The following is a 12,598-nucleotide window of genomic DNA, read 5'->3' on the forward strand; positions in this document are numbered from 1 at the left end:
ATCAATCACCCTGTATAATAGCAGTTAAATATTGCATTGTTAGCTAGTTGTAAGATATTCTGAAAATTTCAGGTACCTAGGTAGCCTAGAACTATTTTTAAAATGGATTACAAAATTTGCGGAGACCGTGACAACAACCAAGCCAAGTATATGTACAGTGATGAGCGCGCTAATAACCGGCATAATAGCTCAAAAGATGGAAAACATATTAAATTGCGAGATAAAAAGAAATAAAACTAGCATAGTTGTTAAATTTAGCGATAGTAACAAATAAATTGACATTATATTGATTGTTTCCCAACTTTAGACGTATCAAAGGAGTATGCCAACTAAAACGTGTCACTGTGACAGTGGCATTTCTCAAACTCGTTCGATGCGTCTAAAGTTGGGAAACAATCAATACATATAATGTCAATCTATAAGTTACTATCGCTAAATTTAGCACCTCCACTAGGTTCATCTCTTTTTATCTCACAACTTAATATGTTTTCCATCTTTTGCGTTATTTTGCCGGTTATTAGTGCGATCATCACTGTATAAAAACGTTTTAATTTAATAAATCCCGATACAGGTCGATTTTTTTTTTAAATTATGATATTTTGGAATATTTATCATACTAGTGACATCATCCATCTGGGCGTAATGACATATTCGATTATTCTTATATGTATCGATTTTTCACGTATCCACTATCTTCGCGAATCTCGTGCACTTCTCGCTCCCTGCAACTGCTCCAATGGTTTTGGCATGCATTCCTCTACATATAAACCGCCACCGATTGGAGCTCTGAGGCGGAGCGCAAACCGTTGTACGGTCCGGGAGCGTGAACATTTCAACTATGTAGAACGTGGAGCAGTTACAGGAACGCGGAACGCGAGCATAAGTCGGATCCACATTAAACCAGAGCCTGAACATGATGGTCATTTTAAGGCACTATTGCGGTATCTACGCAGCCGAATCTGGGGATGAAGATCTGAGGATGAAGATGTATTTAAATGAAAATCCCAGTAGCTGGCTGTATAAATACCATAATTAAAAATCAAACAGAAGTAAAAACTTCGTTTGTACAATAGTATAAAAAGTTTATTAAAAAGTCATCTAAAAGGATTCGCAAAACGTTTTCGATCTAGATCAGATCATCTTCAGTGCGTTCTGCTTAGTAGATGAAACTAGTAACCTTATAAAATTGGTAACATCGAGAAATATGATTTACATGTTAATAATGTGATAATTGTAGCGACTCCAAGTCGATGTTAAAAGATTATATTTGTTAAGAGCGCTCAAAGGGCAACATGGTTCCCTGCTCATAAGAACGTGTGGTTCTTGCCAGTTCAATAGACACAGACCAACCAATTTTATGAGGTTGCTAGTTTCATCTACTAAGCAGAACGCACTGAAGATGATTTGATCTAGATCGAAAACGTTTTGCGAATTCTTTTGGATGACTTTTTAATAGTTTTTTAATAAACTTTTTATACCATTGTAAAACGAAGTTTTTGCTTCTGTATGAAGATGTATTTGGTCACTTCTCAGAGGAATGCCCTTTACACGAGTCCTCAGTCAAATCCAAAATTAAATAATTGTGAGGCGACTTACATTGCGCGTATGAAGCAAGTCTCACTGTACTTGCGATATGTCGATTTAAAATATGCTAAATAACATAAAGTTAAAGAAAAGTATATTCTAACTGTTTACGTGATAGTATGCTTTCCTGCAAATCTCATAATTACAGCTCTCAAAAAGGCATGGACTTGAATGTGCTGATATGGTTGGTTAATGCGATGGAACTGCAGTGGAGGGTGAATTTTGGGTAAGTGGGCACAAAAGATTGTGACTTTCTTGGATTAGTTCGAATGCACTAAATTTGACACGTGACAGGTGTCAACCACCACGAACCAATAATTCAACTTGAGTCTAGGGTGTGCATAGCAGCAAGTGACAGTAATCCGATCTGGATCTGATAAAATTTGGATTTTATTACTTCATATTTTATGTATTTTACAGCGCTCACAATACATTCTGGTTAATTTGAAATGTATCTATATACGAGTAGATCAGAGTACTCTACGGACGATTAATAACCGACCATGCATTAAGTTGACGCCATCGGTTTATACTCTAACACGATTTTTTTAAACAAAAATAATTTTATGTGTTGAACTTATTAAGCATCTGAAAAATCTCTTTATCTCAAACACATTTCAAATAGCTATTTGTATAACAAGGGAGGAAAGTGCTACTTTTCCTCCAGAGAATGAAGTTTACTGCCCGACGCGTAGCGGAGGGCAGTAATCATTCAAGGGAGGAAAAGGCACTTTACTCCCATGTTATACATATGCTTTTTCCACCTTCCTCAAATAACAGGTCATTTTTTCATTTTTAAATAATTTATATAAGTCAAATTATTAATGTAAACATTGTTAAATCAAAATAACAATTTACCGTTTTTTTACCATTCTACAAAATACAAGGTGTTCTATAAATAAACGTTAAAGTATATAGATACTTACGTAATAGGTAATAGAATATTGTGCAGGGCGTCAATAAGTTATTTCATCAATGACATTCCATGACGTCACTTTTACTTTTCCTCCCTAGGGAGGAAAAGTATCCTTTCGGTAGAGGTAGGTGGAAAAATATTTTTTATCTATAAATTATTCATATAGTTCTTCCTACAATAGAATACGAAGATACATCTTTGCACAAGTAGCTATTATGACATTATTCACGAATTATTTTTTAATTACGTCTCTTTCCTACCGACAGAAACAGACACGATTAACGGTCGTAGGCGCCTGTTTTGTGTAGGGTAACGCTTATTTTACCGCATAATTTTTTTGTCTTTAACTTTTAAGCCTTTTGACCACTGGATTATGTAATTGTGGAATCTCCGGTCTTCGTTTGTCAGGAGAGTTTCTGGACACCCTGTATATGTTTTTAACCTCTAAATTGACATTAAGTGACATCGTTTCCTAATTTTTTTATTCATTTTTAATCCCAAGATGATCTCAACTTTCATTCGTTAAGTTAATATCATCTCAACATCAACAGCCACCGAAGATTTGCCAATATGGCGGTGTTATCGGCATATATCTATAATAATAATAGTAATAAATATACTGGTAGCATTAATGCATTTCTGTAAATATGAACTGCTTCTGAATGGCAAAGCAAACCATCGTTGCAAGACGCCAAAGATTATAAGAACTCAAGAACAGGAAAGAACTCTCTTGCGAAATCCATTTACCATCGAAGAGCTCAAAAATGGTATGGACTATATGAAAAATGGAAAATCACCTGGGATGGACGAAATCCTAACAGAGCAGATAAAACACTTCGGACAAAAAGCGAGACAATGGGTGCTCGATCTATTTAACATCTGTCGCTCTACCTACCAGATTCCAAAACTTTGGCGTAAATCGAAAGTAGTAGCTCTTCTGAAACCTGGGAAAGACCCTGAACTACCGAGTAGCTACCGTCCAATATATCTCCTATGCCATTTGTATAAATTGTATGAACGGCTCATTTTGAACCGCATCCAGGAAAAATTAGATGCAAAACTAATCCCACAACAAGCAGACTTCAGGCCAGGTAAATCATACACAAGCCAAGTGTTGAACCTAACAGAGTACATAGAGGAGGGATTTGAGCAGAAAGTTCTAGTGGGAGTGGCCTTGATAGACCTCACAAAGGCCTATGATACGATAAACCACAGAACCTTGCTAACTAAGATCTATAACACTGTGCTTGACTATGACCTGGTAAATATCATTAGATCACTGTTATGTAATAGACGCTACGTTGTGCTAAATGAAAAGAAGAGCAGATGGAGAACCCAAAAAAATGGCCTACCTCAAGGAAGCGTTCTAGCGCCGTCCTTATTTAACGTCTACACCAACGACCAACCAATGCACCCCCAGGCTGAGTTTTGTTTACGCTGACGACCTTGGTATCGCTGTAAAGGGAAAAACACTTACACAAGTAGAGTAGACAATGGAAGAGGCTTTAAACATGATGTCAACTTACTACAAACAAAACTCATTAAAGCCAAACCCTACTAAAACCCAAGTACATATGTGCATTCCATCTCAACAACCATCTGGCGCATGTAAAACTGAATGTTTCGTGGGAGGGACAACGCTTGGAACATACTGATAGGCTCAAATATCTTGAAGTGATACTACACCGGTCACTAACGTAAATTCCACTATCGGAGCACAAGACAAAAGGTTTCTACGAGAAACAAACTTTCTCCGGAAACTTGTAGGGAGCAAGTGGGGTGCAAACCCCCAGGTCTTATGAGACCTTATGTTTCTCAACAGGGGAATATGCTTGTCCCGTCTGGGGTAGATCTAGACACGCCCAACAAGTCACCACGGCGTTAAATGAAACATGTAGAATAATTACCGGTTGTATGAAGCCTACCCCTCTGCCCCTACTGTACCGGGCAGCTGGATTCGCATCACCAGACGACCGTAGATGCACCTCACAATATGTGGAGAAGTTCAGGCAAACCTTCGATGAAAGGCACCAATTATACGGGTTTGAAGAACCGCCAGGAACCAGCCGACTTAAATCAAGGAAAAGGTTTATGAGAAATGTCAACGTCGAACCACCCGAACTGTTCCCTCTACATCCAGAACGATCTAACGGAACGAACCTGGACTGGAGAACCTGGCGGACACTCAGTCGCATACGTGCAGGTGTTGCCCCTGTAACACAGAACCTTATTAAATGGGGCATCAAGACAGATAACGACGCACTTTGCGAATGTGGGGAAATACAGAACGTGGAGCACCTGAGAGTATGCAGACTTTGCCCATCACAGTGCACCCTCGATGATTTATGGCTCGCAAATACAAAGGGTGTAGACATAGACGGCAGAAAAACTGTAGTCGGATCCAGATACGAAAAAGTACAGTAAGCGGAAATATGAACATTATTTGTAACTACTCAGTAACTACTTATATTATGATTCCAATTACTACTGGAGGTTTTTTACGTTGACCTTTTAAACAATTTATGAACTTTATGTATTGTATAGCTATTATTTATATAGTGAACACTGAACACGGTTCTTTCGTCCTTTGCTGTACAACATAAAAAATGTGTTTTACTATTTATTGTTCGAATGTTCCAGTCTGCTAAAAAAACAAATTTAATATTCGAGGCAACATAGAAATCCCAACAAAGCTATATTGTTTTACATGAAATGTGACCCTCCATAAACCAAACGGTTGCTTGTATGCGAACATTAGATAATCCATATTTTATGATCCATCAAGAATGACGAACATCACGCGATATCCCTGAATTGGTATTGGCCTTTTTGCCAATCATTCGTTTCACGAAAGCTGATATCAATGAAAATGTCGCAGATAATCAGATTATAAATTACTGTCGATTAAAACTTGAAATGAAATATCCCTAAGTACATACTACAATAATCTTTCTACTGCACCTGCACAAAGAGTAATTATCACAAAAGCAGTAATTACTTCATTGAACCAATTTTTGCGAAAACACTTTTTTACATAATATATCATTCTATCTACTCTACCAATTTAGAATATACACTCACCGGCACAATTAACCACTCACCTTATATTTCTTTCAATTTGTAGAAATTGACAATCTTGGACCACACTTAATGAAAGAACAACATGGAAGCAACCTTTGAGGAAAAGGAAAAAGTAAAATTATTGAACAAAAGTCGTTTATCAAGGCATGCTATCAAAAATCCAATGTTTAAAAATCTTCGAAGAAAATACAAACATACCTAATTTCGATAATCGTAGTCTAATTAAAAAATATATAAGTATTAATAATGGGTGTTGCCGCCTGTGCCCCTAAGGATTTTTTGGAGCCGGTTCGGCAATCCATTCATGATATCCGATTGGGGATATTGGATCATTCCACTACCGCAGCCCTTTTGAGCTCTCCGAAGGATATAGGGGCTGATACTCTTGCTCTTACCCGTTTTTGAGGTTGTCTCAAATGTATTCAATTGGGTTAAGATCGGGACTGCGTGTCGGCCTGCACTGCAGTTTGAGATGACCTCTTCACTGTCAGCAACGTGTTGATAAATCGCTTTTGCACCGCTCCTGAAGCTCGTACGTGTCTTTTTAAGGTGAGAAATGTTAATGTGAGTGAACGTACCATTAGAAGAAGACGGACAGAAAGAAATTTGAGGCCTTTCCGTCCTGCTCGCACCCCACAACTTCTGCTACAACACCGTAGAACTAGACGTAGATTACGCGAGAATATGCTAACTGTACTGTGGCGGAATGGAAGAACATACTATTCTCGGATGAGATCAAAGTAACCCTAAGAGGTCCAGGTGGACGTCATAGTGTCTACAGACGTCAAAATGAAAGGTTTCCTTCATGCACTATAACCGAAACGAGGAGAGTCAATAATAATTTGGTTATGTATTCGCGTTCGATAGAGGCAGTGTGAATGCACAAAGATACGTGGAACAAGTTCTCTAAGACCATGTCATGCCTTTCACACTATTCATTGGTGAAAACTTTCGATTGATGTATGAAAATGCATGATGCTATACCGCAAGATTCACCTGTGAGTGCCTTAATGAGGTCGGGATTCAAGTTTAACCATGGACCGCAGTGCCAATCTTAACGCAATTGAACACATTTGAGACAACCTCAAAAAGCGGGTAAGAGCAAGAGTACTAGCCCCTACATCCTTAGGGATGGCATAGGGTAAAGGAGTGGCATAATATCCCCTAATCGGATATCCAGGACACCATGAATGAATTGCCGAAACGGCTCCCAAGAAGTCCTTAGGGCCAGAGGCGGCAACAACCATTATTAATATTCATAATTCGTAAAATTTTCCATCTCCTTGGGGAAAAGCTATTATTATATTTTATATTATATTGATAGACCAGGAGTAACCTGTAAAAAAACGTGTAATTTTGGATGTGAGAGGTGGCATTCGGATTTTTGCAGATAAAGTTAGGTGACACCTTCAGTAATAATAATTGACTTATACTCCTTCTCAAATATGGCCGGAACATTAATAAAAAAATTAAAATATTTCAAAATTTCGAAAAACTTCGATTTTTTTCTGCTTTCTTTGCTTATAACTTTAAAACGGTTCGTTTTGGAACAAAGAAATTACCCAAGAAACACAAAAAAATGTTTTATTTTGCGAAAAATCGTTGTTATGTAATTCCTCAAGTTCTTTGTTTATAACAATCTTATCGACATCCAGATCAACTGTTACCCAAAAAATTCGTGTTCTACGGGTCAAAATACATAAAAAAACTTGAGTAAGTCCATCTAAATAAAGGAGCCCGTAGCACCCCCTCCTGGGCACAGCACTTATAAGCCAAAAAATTGTTTATAACTATAAAACATTGCTGAGGCTGCTTAAATAATCCGATTTCAATTCTGTAAAGTGCATTAGATAGGTGAAGTGCTTCTTTATATGTGAAAAAATTTACAAATCTTTGTCTCCTCTAGTTTTTGTTGTGCAAGATTTTAAAAAATTTTAATTTTTAAAAAAAGTTTAGATTGCAAAATTATTATGCAAAATCTAGTAAGTTAATTTTAATGAAATTTGGGGGACGGTTTAAGCACATTACAAACATTTTCTAAGCGAATTAGGAAGGTTCCAAGTGTAACCTAAGTGATGGAAAAACGTTGAATAAGAACAGGCTTGCCCCCTTATTTTATATTTATTGCTATTTTGCAGCAAGGGTGTTAAATTAAGACATTTTTAACCAATCGTATCTGATAGAAAATTTAATTATCTTTGTTTTTTTCCTATATGGCTTTGTTCCAAAATGAATCGTTTTAAAGTTATAAGCAAAGAAAATAGAAAAAAAAAGGAAATTTTTTGAAATTTTTACGTCGTTTATTTTTTTTATTACTGTTCCGGGCATATTTGAGAAGGAGCATAAGTCAATTACTATTAACGAAGTTATCACCTAACTTTATCCGCAAAAATCCAAATGCCACCTCTCACATCCACCTAAAAGCATATCCTTCTTGGTCTATGACTGACACACCACACCGCAGATTTCTGAATAGAAACACACTTTTACATTTTAAGTAACTTTTAACGTAAAGTAGAAACTCCCCGGTTAGTCCTGTCGCCAGGGGGGGTACAACGGCCTCGTTAATTCAGATGGACTTACCCAAGTTTTTTTTATGTATTTTGACCCGTAGAACACGAATTTTTTGGGTAACAGTTGATCCGGATGTCGATAAGATTGTTATAGACCAAGAACTTGAGGAATCAAATAACAGCGATTTTTGGCAAAACAAAACAATATTTTGTATTTTTTGGGTCATTTTAAGCAAAAAATATTTCTACAAGTTTTTTAGTAGGATGCACAGTTTTCGAGATAAACGCGGTTGAACTTTCAAAAAATCGAAAAACTGCAATTTTTAAACCCGAATAACTTTTGATTAAAAAATAAAATAGCAATTCTGCTTAGCGCCTTTGAAAGTTCAAGTCAAATTATGTCGGTTTTGATTATTTGCATTGCTAAAAATTTATTGTGTTATTGTTAAACAAAGCTACAAACAACTAGTGCGTGAGTGATGTTTCTATGATTTCTCATTTAAAATCGAACGAGTAGGTAGAATAGGTACTAGTGCAATCAAGTCTATTTCTACGTTACATGCGTTAAAACGCATGTAAAAGCACGGGAAACCCTACGTGTTTATAGCTTTGTTAAACAATAAAAAAACAAATTTTTACCAATGCAAATAATCAAAACCGATATAATTTGACTTAAACTTTCAAATGCGGTAAGCAGACTTGCTATTTTATTTTTTAATCAAAAGTTATTCGGGTTCAAAAATTGCAATTTTTCGATTTTTTTAAAGTTCAACCGCGTTTATCTCAAAAACTGTGCATCCTACGAAAAAACTTGTAGAAATATTTTTTACTTAAAATGGCCCAAAAAATACAAAATATTGTTTTGTTTTGCCAAAAATCGCTGTTATTTGATTCCTCAAGTTCTTGGTCTATAACAATCTTATCGACATCCGGATCAACTGTTACCCAAAAAATTCGTGTTCTACGGGTCAAAATACATAAAAAAAACTTGAGTAAGTCCATCTGAATTAACGAGGCCGTTGTACCCCCCCTGGCGACAGGACTAGGTGTAGTTGGTATAAAATTTAATTAGGAATTAAAATTTTAAAAATCCTAAAGGATTACATTCATTGTTCAGAACGAAAGTTTTCGGACTTATCAGTCCATCATCAGTGAACTCCGTGTTATTGCAAAATAGCCACAATGCCCTTTTTAATATTTTAACTTTATATCATAAATCTCGTATTAAATCTTTTTCTAATTATGACTTTATCGTTTTCAGAATTATTCACGAAAGTGGGTTTACTCCAGAAGACCACAAGCAATATCGGCCGGTGGTCTACAGCAATACAATACAATCCTTGGTAGCTATTTTACGGTCAATGCCAAATCTCGGAATTAGTTACGGAAACAACGAGAGGGAGGTAAGTGTCCTAATTTATGTTTCACTAGCTGACTTGATAAATTTCATACCGCTTTACAGCGCGTACACATGAGCGCTTAACGCTGCGGTTTACCTGTTTTCCTTGGTAAATAACTTGAAAGGCGGCGTTAGGGTTTAGGGTTAGAGCCCGTTCACATGAGAGGCGCTTAAAGCGCTTTTTGATTTTGATAACGCGCGATTACAACTACGTACATTTTACTTGAGACCGTTCACATGCCAACGCGCGTTTTAAGTCATTAAACGGTCTCAAGTAAAATATATTTAGTTGTAATCGCGCGTTATCAAAACGTACGTTAAGCACCTCTCATGTGAACAAGCTCTTAGGGTCCTTTAGGTAAAACTGGGCGTTAAGCACTGTCATGTGTACGGGCCCTAAATTAGATGAGTTTTTTATAATAAAATCAAATTAATATTCAGTTCAACAAAAGGTCAAAAAGAAACTAATTCACTTGCAAACAAATTAACCATGTGTTGAATGGGTTACACTAGTGTCTATTATTTTCATTGAACGTCTTTGTGATATACTATATTTTTCGTTATGTTGCCAGGCGCTAGAATCAACAAAGTGGATGGTTTGCCTACACTTCAACATACTACTTACAATTGACCATGAGAGAAACCATAATTTTTTCTAGATTCACTCCACAAACATTCAAGGATTTATCGTCATATACAGGGTGTTTCATTAATAATTGTCCATATGGTAACTGGAGAAACCTTAGCACAAAATACGAAGATTTAACCTAAAACACTTAAATAAAATGTGGTTCCTTACTGAGTTACAGGGTGTTTTATCTAAAAATTTAAAAACTATTTTTGCTCAGCATGTTAAAACTATTCGACGTGTCGTTTTCATACTTGGCAGGAAGTATAGATACTGTACAAAGCTACTAAATTATGATAAACAAACGTTTCTAGCTACTACCAGAGGCGTACGACAGGGGGTAGTGAATGGTTGACCCTTCCCAAATTCTACGCCACTGGAGGAATTATTATTTTAGTGCCATTTTTAGATTCTCCAATACTTTCTACGTAAATAATATACTCTTCATTGGTAACGATAAAGTTATTAGTTTTCGAGATATTTGAAGTTAAATATGAAACGGCACAGTTATTTTAATTAATTTATGATATTATGATTCATATGATTAAAATTTAAAAATTATTTGTACCCAGTACTTTAAAACTATTTGGCGTATCCTTATCATACTTGGCAGAAAGTGTAGGCACTGTACACCCTACTAAATTAAGATAAATAAACGTTTCTAGCTACTACGAGAGGCGTACGACAGGGGATAGCGGCTGGTTGACCCTTCCCAAATTCTACGCAACTGACGAAATTGCTATTTTAGTGTAATTTTTTGATTTTCCAATACTTTTTATGTAAATAATATACTCTTCATTCGTAACGATAAAATGGTTAGTTTTCGAGATATTTGAAATTAAAAATGAAGCGACACAATACATTAATCAAAATAACCGTGTCGTTTCATTTTTAACTTCAAAGATCTCGAAAACTAATGACTTTATCGTTACAAATGAAGAGTATATTATTTTTATAGAAAGTATTGGAGAATCCAAAAATTGAACTAAAATAGCAATTCCGCCAGTGGCGTAGAATTTGGAAAAGTTCAACCATTCACTTTCCCCCGTCGTACGCCTCTGGTAATAGCCAGAAACGTTTGTTTAACGTAATTTAGTAGTTTGTACAGTACCTATACTTTCTGCCAAATATGAAAAAGATACGTCGAATAGTTTTAAAATGCTGAGCAAAAATAGTTTTTAAATTTTTAGATAAAACACCATGTAACTTAGTAAGGAAGCACATTTTATTTAAGTGTTTTAGGTTAAATCTTCGTATTTTGTGCTAAGGTTTCTCCAGTTACTATATGGACAATTAATAATGAAACACCCTGTATAGAGAATACATATGAGAATACATATTTATACAATATAAGGTAATTGATGGAAAAATACAGGAATAAAGAAACAAATGCTCATATGGTATTCGTTGATCTTGAGAAAGCATATGATAGATTATGTGGTGGGCACCCAATAAGAAAGGAGTCCTGGTGAATATGTAAAGATTGTGAAATATATGTATGAGGGAGTTACTACAGATAAAATGATATTTTTAGATGGTGAAATGATTGTGAATAGCGATAGTTTTAAGTACCTAGGATCGGAATTACACAGTAATGGAGAAATTAGGAGGATGGAGATTGAGATACAAGCGAGTGGTGTGTTGTGTGACAGAAAAATTCCAATGAAGCTGAAGGGAAAATTCTATAGAACAGCCGTAAGACCGGCTATGATGTACGGAACTGAATGTTGGGTAGTTAAAAAGAAAGACAAACAACGAATGCATGTATCGGAAATAAAAATGCTTAGATAGATGAGTGGAGTGACAAAAAAGGATAAAATTAAAAATTAATATATTAATAGGTCTAGCTGTGGCACCAATTAATGCCAAAATGAGAGAACATTGGTTAAAATGGTTTGGTCATGTTTAACGTCGCGACATTAATCACTTAATACAAAGAATTAGATTCCTAGAAGGAGTCGGAGAGGAAGACCAACGGAGACCTGGGGGAGACGCTTAGGCAGGACTTGTTAGTAAAGGGGATTGATATTGATATGACCCAAGATAGAAACTTATGGAGAAATGCAATTAGTACGCCAGTCAATGGGAACAAGAATAGGATATTACCTCCGAATTCTATCCTACTGCATGGATTTTAATGAAATTTTGGTAATAGCCTCTACATATCTCCTAATTCAAAGTCTACCATATGCCGATGTGTGCTTTTATCTTGGGGGTGGTTCTCACCCCTTCTCAAGGGTGGAAAATTTGTTGGTTAAAATAACTACGGAATTCGCTAGAGAATCTAATTCTAAGCAAAACGGTTCAATAATTTTTTTTGAAAACTCAATACTTTTTGAGCTATTCGTGGTTGAAAATTGGCCATTTTGATTGAAACTTAACACATTTTTGAACGGTTTTTTGCGAATACCTTAATAACTATGCATCTAACTAAAAAACTATATAAAACATTTTTGTAGGTTATAAAAAAAAACAAA

The 12,598-nt window shown here is 35.9% G+C and overlaps 1 protein-coding gene across 3 annotated transcripts in view; it reads left to right on the top strand.

The window, feature by feature from the left end:
- Positions 1 to 12,598, top strand: part of LOC114326943 (guanine nucleotide-binding protein G(o) subunit alpha) — a 395,605-nt gene that overhangs the window by 323,741 nt on the left and 59,266 nt on the right. For 2 of the 3 annotated variants that reach the window (XM_028275419.2, XM_028275417.2), the window contains one exon: positions 9,356 to 9,497. The exons of the other annotated variant lie outside the window; for it this stretch is intronic. In XM_028275419.2, coding sequence (XP_028131220.1) covers positions 9,356 to 9,497 — 142 coding nt within the window. The remainder of the gene's footprint in view (positions 1 to 9,355; positions 9,498 to 12,598) is intronic. 3 annotated transcript variants of the gene reach the window in all.

Source organism: Diabrotica virgifera, chromosome 1 (assembly GCF_917563875.1).
Source record: "Diabrotica virgifera virgifera chromosome 1, PGI_DIABVI_V3a".
Classification (NCBI taxonomy): domain Eukaryota; kingdom Metazoa; phylum Arthropoda; class Insecta; order Coleoptera; family Chrysomelidae; genus Diabrotica; species Diabrotica virgifera.